Raw genomic sequence first — 9,728 nt, 5'->3', positions numbered from 1 at the left:
TTCACTTATTCCATTCTAAACAAGTGCAATTAATATAATTCAGGTCAGACAGTCTTCCCAAACTGATCTTGGACACTAGCATAAAAATTCAGTTATGAAAAATACTTGTTTCTATGAAAAACTGTAAAGACTCCTTTCCCTAGACCTATTGTGAATGTTCGTTACAGTTAATAGCTGGCAGAAATAATACTAAAAACTACCGGTCATTTCAGCTGGTCCTGCTCTCGAACTTGAAGTTAACGGTAACGAGTTTTACCAAGAAATCATTGGCTTTGGAGGTGCGTTCACTGATGCTGCTGGTCTCAACATCCTCTCTCTCCCAGACTCCTTGCAAGATGAGGTCCTCAGGTGGATATGTAATTTTTTTGGGGGGGACACTTATTCTTCCTATTTTACTAATTTGATGTTCTTATAGAGGGTGTTGTTGTAACTGTTCTTATTCATTTTATCTTGATCATAACTATTTATCACTTGGTGTTATATTTTCATGATTACTTTCTTATTTTTGTGTTTTTTTTTTGTGTAAGTTCCTTGAAAAGCCCCACTGGGCCATGTAATATTTGTCCTGGAAATCTGCCCTTCATTTGTCAGTTGCTAGGAACTGAACTTGATGATGTATAGAATTTAATTCAGACCATGTACTTTTGCTTCACTTATTGGTGATTCATCTAGTATTGAATTTAATCAGTCTTCTAATTTTCTTTTGAAGACTTCCACAGTGCACTGAGTTATGTTTTTGTTTAAATTTCTGTATTATTAATGCTTGATATAACAATTAATGTGTACAAGTAATCCATTTTCTTTGCAAAAGGAAGGAAAATGTTGTTGAAGGGTAGGAATTTTGTAATAAGTGTTTATACTAGATGTACGTTAAGTTTGATTGTTATGTCGTATATATAGAAAAAAAGTGAATAGAAAATATAATTCAAGATAAGAATTCATTGATATCTTACCCATACTTTTTTTTTCATAATCTTTGGAAAATTTTTATTTAGTATAAACAAATGAATAGCCTTTCTATTGCTTTTATATAACATTTTTTGCTTATCATAAGCCAATGCCTAATATCCACACAAAGTTTGATTTTTTCCCTGATAATCAGTGAAGGACAGACTGATTTTAAACTGCCAACCATAGAGTGTGTTGTGTTTCAAAACTGAAAGGCTCCTTTTTAACTTTATCAATTTGGGTTTCAGAGCATATTACTCTGATACTGGCCTTGAGTACTCCATGGGACGGGTTCCGATTGGCGGAACAGATTTCAGCACTCATCCATATACTTATGATGACCTAAAACCTGGGGAAAGAGACCCAACTTTGGCAAAGTTTGCATTAGCTCCTGAGGACCTGGAGTATAAGGTTTGTTAAATTTATAATTGTAATTTCTTTTAAAAGTTTGTATATATGTTTGTCTGTCATTTGTTTTACTCATTAGTTCAAGAGTCAGTATGTACTTTGTCACTAAGAAGTAAATTGGTATTCTTACTACCAATTGCACATGTTTACCCTTTTCCTTGATTTTTGGCAAGCTTAAAAAAGAAGGAAAAAAATATATATATACATATACGTATACATTATATATATATATATATATATATATATATATATATATATATATATATATATATATATATATATATATATATATATATATATATATATATATATATATGTATATGTTTGTATATATATATATATATATATATATATATATATATATATATATTGCTTTAGTATTTTGATACAATGATATTATGATGTCAGTAATAATGGTAATAGTATCAATATTAATAGCATTAAAAAAAAAAAAATAAATAAATAAAATAAATAAATAAAAGATAAAATGAAAAATGAGAAATTTCAAGGAATGAGGAAATTAGGCGAGGTCATATAATACTTGTGGAACCACCTTTGCAATAAAACTCACAGTAGACAGTATATGCATCCACGTACAAAGGGTTAATTTATTTATAAAACCCAAGAAAGAATAAGGATATTTAGATGCTGGTGACTTTGTTTGTTTTTACTTCTTGTGTTTGGATAGAGTGGTATATATGAAAAATCCCTAGTAACAGATTCCAGTTTCATATCCGTGAAATTGGTATTAGCTATCCAAAAAGTAGATCATATATTTTTATATCAATAAAAGGTCACAAATTTGTTGTCTTGTCTTAAGAAAGAAAGAAAAAAAGAGATAATAATAGAGAAAAACAGGAACAAGTGAATGATTTTTGAGATTCTACTCTGAAATACTATGACAGGCTTGCTAAAGTTGAATATTTAAATTTTTGTCAAGCACTTCATTGTAGCATGTATTTCCCTGCATCAAAAAAAAGCACAAATAGATTTCTCTTCCCTCTTACAGATACCACTAATTAAAAGGGCAGCAAAGATCTCAAAGAAGCCAATCAAGCTGTTTGGCTCGGCCTGGGGAGCTCCAGCTTGGATGAAAAACAATGGCAAGATTTGGGGTAAAGGGAAGCTGAATATCAGTGAATATGCAACATGGGCTGATTACCATGTGAAGTAAGATTTATTGGCTGAAATTTCTGATCTTGTAGCTCATTATTATTATTAGAGACATTGCTTTTATTAACCAGTTTGCTACGGATGGTTTAAAAGACGCACATTGCTTGTGTTACTTGTTGCTTGTATTACTGTTCGTGGGCACTTGCCCATGGACAGTAAGTTTGAATGTCGTCCTGAGAGTCTTTTCTCTAATTCATTTTATTCCTCTCCCTCACACACACGCACACGCACACGCACACACACACACACACGCACACACACACACACACACACACACACACACACACACACACACACACACACACACACACACACACACACATCACATGCACACGCACACGCGAGGGGTAAGGAATGTAGTAAAGGATAGGGGGATATGAAGGACAAGGGCACGACCACAGAGGGGGAAACTCTGACGTAGACTCTGCCAATGATAGTTTCTCATTTTGGGTAGAGGGTAGGGCATAGTCTAGCCGATTTACATGATTGGTGGGAAGAGGGATGTGGGTGGAGCTATGGAATTTCTAGGGCAATATGCAGAGTCTAATATAGAGCCAGAACAGAATACGGGGATTACTCAGCAGCAATTAAAATAAAATGGAATTGTGAAGCCAATGTTGACGTCACAGTATATTCCACTGATGAAAAACAGCGTCATGATAAAATAAAAAATCCAAATTCTTTCTGAAAATCAGAGAAAAAAGTAAACAGGTTAGATAGGGTTGGACTAGTAGTTTGGTCCTCCATGTGTTGACTGCACTGAGTAAAAATGTAAAAATAATGTAAAAATACTTATTTGTGAATTTAAACCTCCTTTGGTCACTCATGGTCCCTAGTAACTGCTGCCAAATTTTTAATTTATTTTCCTTTCTTAGATATTTTTATAAGGCAAAACATGTTTTAAAATTTGATTGTGTCAAAAATATGCTCTTTTATATGTTGCATTTTACCATCTGGCTTGCTAGGAAAGGGTTAATGAAGAAAATGGATGGAAATAAACTCCAGCTCTCAATTACTCAGATTTGCTGAGAATATCTAAATGTTTAGCCTCAGCATAAAATTAGGATTCCCTAAACTATACATCTCTATAGAAGCAAGTTGATATATTACACATCTCAGTCACTTTCAACTTATAAACCCTACAGGCATGTCCTCTTTCTTAGTGAAGTGCCTGACTAAAGGCATACGCTTGTACTTTTTCTGTCACTTTTGGATTTGTGTGTGAATTTGAGGCTTTTTGCATGTATCTCATGCATGTTGAAAACCTCCCAGATGATGATGGAATGGTTGCAACCATTTCTGTCTGACTAATATTTATCTTGATCTTGTACTATGGAGGATCTGTACAACTAGAATTTTTTGTATTGATAAATTAGATAGAATTAGTTAATGTAAATATAGGTTAATATTCTAGAACATTTCTCTATACAATCCACATGATCATATTTCGTTAAAATAACGTGATATTTTTTAGAAAGTTTGTGTGATTTCTGGGACCTCACTTGGATAGTGCCTTGTTTATTTACATGGGCACTATGTCTGCTGCCTTGGTTGTGTGATAGCATTGGTCCATTTGCATAAGGAAAGTTACTCACATTATAGACTTAATTCTCTCTTTAATATTATGAATTGATGATACAGGGTAGTGGAAGAGTACCTTGTGAAAGAGATGGGAAATTCAGAAGTATGCTGAAAACCACAGATTCATTGACAACACTCAGTCATAGAGGGTGTGCCTGCATAGCAGTTTCACTCAGAAGTACTGTCAGCTATTTAAACTTATTCTATATTAATAAAGATACTGATTATTGATCCTCTAGGAAAATGGCCTCCAAAAAAAACATTACCTCTATTGGTACATGTCCCCAAAATATGATGTTTTCTGATGTCACTTACTTGTTCTAAATATCATTTGCAGATTTCTGGAGAGTTATGCAAAACACAACATCAGTTTTTGGGGTTTGACTACTCAGAATGAACCAACTGATGGCCTTGTCAAGAATTTCCAGTTCAATGCTATTGGTTGGACCCCACAGGAGCAGGTGCTTATGTTTGACTAATGTCTTGTATTATCTTGTATTATATGTTCTGAACAGCATTCATTGTGACAAATGTAAAGAAGGTATGAATGTGAATGAATATCTTCACAGTACAAGAAATGGATCACTGTCAGAAATTCATGTATTTATGATGGAGATATATTCAAAACTGATCACATACATCTCTTGCACTGTGAAGATATTCATTCTTGTTCATACATTTTTCTACTAAATAATATGTGAATATTGGTTTATCCCTTTGTTAGTTGTGGGGTTTAAAGGAATCAAATATATTTTTTCCTTTTATTATCCATTAATATACAGTAATGTAAAAGTGTTACTAAGAGGTATTTGCATCAGAACTTAGTTTACCAACTGTATGATAAACTTTGTGTATAAATCATACACAGCATATATTTCATATGGAGCATGTAAGAAGAATGATCCAATTAATGAAGCTTTACAGTCTGCACTATTTAAAATAAATCATAACTTGAGCAATGCATGAAATTTTATCATAATTTTATATCTTTTGTGTGACAGGCAGAATGGATAGGAAAACATCTTGGACCTTCCCTGAAGAACCATAGTTTATCCTTTGTCAAGATCATGATAATGGATGACAACCGACTGCTCTTACCCAAGTGGGTAGAGGATGTGAGTCATGATGTCCTCTTTATTGATTTTTACTAATTTCGTTAAATTGTGAGCTTTGGTTCACAGCGGAAGATGATATTGCTGAATATTGATTTTTGTATGTTACATATAAAAGAATGTAAAATGGAATTGGGAAAGGAAAATGTATTGTTTCAGGTAATGGCTGATAAGGAGGCACAGTCCTATGTCTCTGGTGTTGGTATTCATTGGTACTTGGACTTTGTAACTCCAGCCTTAGCCCTTGATCTCACGCATGAACGATTCCCTGACTTGTTTATGCTCTATACTGAGGCTTGTACAGGTAATGCGTTGAAGTCTGTGTGCATGTTTTTCCTTTACTGATTATTGTTTTGAATTTGAACTATTCATTTTTATGTGAAATAGATGTAGAGTATTGATGATCGATCTTATATATATAAAAAAAAAAATTTTATGGAGTAAATATGAAATTAGTTTGAAATCTTTTTTTTTTTTTCACTTCGACTTGTGTGTACCATTGAGTACATATAAAATATCAGATTTTAGATATCATGAGATTAATAAGTAAATCAATATCTTTATCAGATAAAAACTCACCACTTAGTATTCAAATAAAATTGTCATAGAGCAGTTTTGAAAGAAGGTGGATGCGTTATTTAACTAATTCACTGAGTTGAAATTACTAGTTAGAATATATACATATGCAGGGCAACAGATATGCAAATAATTGAAATATGGAGATAGTTTAGAGAAAAAATAATTTCATGATAGAAATCTACTTAAGAAGGAGCAAAATAGAAATAGAAGTCCCTCACTTGAAAAATCAGCCATAAAAGCTCTGAACTTTGCAGGTCAGTGGCCATGGCAACCACTTAAAGTTGTCTTAGGGTCGTGGGTGCGGGCAGAGGACTATGCATCGGACATCATTGAGGTATGTTCAAGATGACAAATTTTAAAGTCTGGTTGAAAAAGTATTGAGGTGTATGTTGTTGTTGTTGTTTTTTGTGATGATTTTTTTCCAGGTTAGTCGGAAGAAGACACCCCCTACCATTTTAGATAGCTTGTTAATAGAGATAACTTTAATGTTCATATATTTACCTAACTTGTCAAGTCTGTCATTAATATAAGACCTTCTCCAATGGCAACAGAATCTCCAACATTGGGTATCAGGCTGGACAGATTGGAACTTGGCACTGGATGTCAAGGGAGGACCTAACTGGGTGAAAAATAATGTTGACTCGCCCATTATTGTCAATGCTGTAAGTTTTTTCTATTTTCTTTCACTTTTTTATTGTGTAGAAGATTTTAATGATTTATTGTACTTGATTATGATCCAATGTACATAGATTTTTTTATATTTAGATAGATTGAAAATTTTGTCCCTATTCCTACTTACTTTATATTCTTTTCATTCATCAGCCCCACAAGGAATTCTACAAACAACCAATGTACTACGCTCTGGCCCATTTCACCAAGGCTTTACCAGAAGGAAGCCGTCGAATCGACCTCAGTGCCACAATGCTCACTGACTCTGTGTCCCTTCCTGTGTATCGTGTGGCCTTTGCTCAGCCGGACAACACCATAGTGCTTTTTATCGTTAATCGGTGAGTCATATCAGGGAAATGTGTCTGGGGGACAAGATGGTGTAGTTTGGAGTTTTGGTTTTGTGTTGTGATCCACTAAGAGTGTGAGTTTATTTTTGGGGTAAATAGAAATTAATAATATCATGAAGTACTAGATGTAATTGATGTTTCTCAGGTACATAGCTTACATTGAGAGGTTATGTTCCCATTCTAGGTTTTTTTGTATGTTTACAATGAACTTGGTTTGTACTTGGGCAACTTTATGCTATTCTGGTTTATAGTAAGTAAGTGGTTGTCACAGCTAGAATGTATGCATGTTGAAATTTTGTCATACTGCCTTCAAAATTGGGAAGTCACCACCATGGTTGCACGCTGAACCAAAGATGATTAGGGATGGCATTCAGTCAGGCAATGGTGCTACTACAACCTCTCAATAATGAATTGAGAAATCCCGAAGTCCTGCAGTGGAATGATAGGTTGTGGAATAGTTATAATGATGTTATTAATTAGTATTATTATCATAACGATAATAATAATAACAATGATCATAAAAGCTTTTCAGAGTATCTGTTGACTGACTTATCAAGATAGCTTTAGTATAAGTTTCTTTATAGGAGTTTATAAAATATGAATACAGCCTGAAAAAATAAATTAGATTGTTAGATTTAGAGTTGTTTTTTTATTATGGTCGTGATTCATTTCACATATAGTTTTGTAAGATTTTTTTTCAGTCCCAAGGCCTTTTTGGCACATTTTTGTGATGTGACATAAAAATCAATCTCACTTTTTTGCAGATATCACAGTGAGGTCCAAATGAGGATTAAAGACAAGATGCTGGGGCAGTTCAACATGTTTGTGGATGCACACACTATCATGACAATTGCTTGGAGGAACTAGCTATTCATGGCACTTAAGACATGTTTATGTATTTTTCCTCTGTGTTAATGAGGTTTTAAGAAAATATCAAAGTGAGTTATCATCCTACTGGTGCTGAAAATTAAGCATAGATATGTGATTAACCTGTTGGATGTGGGTGCCTCATGGCATGCACGTGGCCCAAAATCCAGGCATTAGGCTTACTTGAGTGGCGACTCTCCTGGGTTGTTGACTCATGCTCAGTATCATGACTCCGTGCCTGCATTTTGCAGTGATATTAGGCCATTTTCTGCTCATGCATTTTTGCTGTTTTGCCATTTTCTGAGGTCTATATTTGTCATTTGTTATGCTGTATCATGATGATAATAGACTGTTTTCAATAATCAGACTCTATATTGTCTATCCAGGTACTGTTCACTCTGTGCAGTAACAGCAACAATAAGTAGCATGGTGTTATATTTTATATTTTAGCATTATTAAAATGTCCATAATGCACCCTACTCCACTGTAATATTAGGAAGGAATAGATTCCTCTCCCAGGCATAGTTGATGGCTGTAAACTTCATCCTCTCGGACTGGAGGAAATCCTGCAGGAGATCGCAAGCAAGCTCCTGCACTCCATTTGCTTTGTGTGCTCATGATGACAGTTCCCCGTCCCCTAACACAGGCAACAAATTAACTTGATGAAATGTTCCTGTCGCCTGCCCTTGGCCTGATTTTTTTTCCATTACAAGACATTCTGGTCACATGACCCTTGCCCAGACTTTTTCATGAAAAGATTTGCACATTATCCAGATCCAACTGGTGAAGTGACAAATCTTTGTTGTGATGTGTGAAAAAGTTTGCCTTAGTTTACAATTCTGGGATTGGTGTCTGAAGTGTAATCGGTCTTTCATGTGGAAGAAAGGTATCTAAGATTGCCTTCCCTTTCTTCACATTATCCTGTGATAGGAAGATTAGCAACATTCCTGTTTTTTTTTTCTCCTTCAGCTGTGCAATTTCCTTCTTATCCCTTTTCTTCATCATCTCTTCTTTTTCTTTTGATTTTTTCTTCTTTTATTTTCTTTTATTATTTTTCTTCTTCCTCCTGTTCTTCTTCATCTTCTTCCTCCTGTTCTTCTTCTTCTTCTTCTTCTTCTTCTTCTTCTTCTTCTTCTTCTTCTTCTTCTCGTCTCCTCCTCCTCCTCCTCCTCCTCCTCCTCCTCTTCCTTTTCCTCTAATTCTCCTGCTCCTCTTTCCCCTCCTCCACTAACTCTCCTCCTTTAATTCTTCTCCTCCTTTAATTCTTCTTCTCTTCTAATCCTCCTCCTCCTCCTCTCCTCCAATCCTTCATTGCCATCCATGACAGTGTTAGATTACTTATGATATACATTGGTTGTATTATACTTATAGAAAAATGAACTTGAACACAGTATAAGAAAAGAGCTTTGCTTCTGTTGTAAAATTTCAGTTTCCTTTAGTATTTAGCTAATTTTCTTTACCATTAAAAGGTCAACCAATACATTTATTTTAATGCTAAGAGTGCTATCTATGGTAACTCGTTTGCTCTGTAGTTATATTGTTCAACTTCCCACTACAGCAGTTATACTCTTAGGAGTTCTTGGTGTCTACTACATGTTCCTACCAGTAGAATACCAAGGAAGCCTATCACCCTTACTTTAAATTGCTAGACCATAATGCATTTTAAATACAGAAGCAAGTAACTTTGTGTATAATTAAGTGTAAACCAAATATACATTTGATAACACTGATTCAGTGTGATAGATTATATTTTTTGTGCTGTGGTATGTAATTTGGAATAAAAAAAATGTATGTGTATGTGTTTACAATACCAACCTGCAAGCAGTGTAACATTGCTGGTTACAAGGAATTTAGCATTAAAATGGAATTATTTGGTACCTCGCTAACAGCAACAACAGATAAGAGGAGAGAGATGAGTAGAACACCATAGTTAACTGTTGGTAAATAATATGCCTCAATCATCACATTGTTTTATTTTTTGTTTTGGAAAGTTAAAGAGTATACTGCTTGTGTATCTCTATTAATTAAATGGCCAAGATGCTGT

General features: G+C 34.3%; 1 protein-coding gene across 1 annotated transcript in view; it reads left to right on the top strand.

The window, feature by feature from the left end:
• The window catches only part of LOC119584200 (lysosomal acid glucosylceramidase-like), a 12,537-nt gene extending 3,060 nt beyond the window's left edge, over window positions 1-9,477 (top strand). The window contains exons 3-12 of the mRNA XM_037932701.1: window positions 213-348; window positions 1,197-1,359; window positions 2,366-2,526; window positions 4,448-4,571; window positions 5,112-5,225; window positions 5,382-5,526; window positions 6,056-6,135; window positions 6,353-6,463; window positions 6,624-6,808; window positions 7,582-9,477. Of these exons, the coding sequence (XP_037788629.1) occupies window positions 213-348; window positions 1,197-1,359; window positions 2,366-2,526; window positions 4,448-4,571; window positions 5,112-5,225; window positions 5,382-5,526; window positions 6,056-6,135; window positions 6,353-6,463; window positions 6,624-6,808; window positions 7,582-7,684 (1,322 nt within the window). The 3' untranslated portion in view covers window positions 7,685-9,477. The remainder of the gene's footprint in view (window positions 1-212; window positions 349-1,196; window positions 1,360-2,365; window positions 2,527-4,447; window positions 4,572-5,111; window positions 5,226-5,381; window positions 5,527-6,055; window positions 6,136-6,352; window positions 6,464-6,623; window positions 6,809-7,581) is intronic.
• Window positions 9,478-9,728: the final 251 nt, after the last annotated feature.

This window comes from Penaeus monodon, chromosome 18 (assembly GCF_015228065.2).
Source record: "Penaeus monodon isolate SGIC_2016 chromosome 18, NSTDA_Pmon_1, whole genome shotgun sequence".
Taxonomy (NCBI): Eukaryota; Metazoa; Arthropoda; class Malacostraca; order Decapoda; family Penaeidae; genus Penaeus; species Penaeus monodon.
The sequence above is the reverse complement of the archived record's forward strand: the minus strand, read 5'-3'. Positions and strand labels throughout refer to the sequence as shown.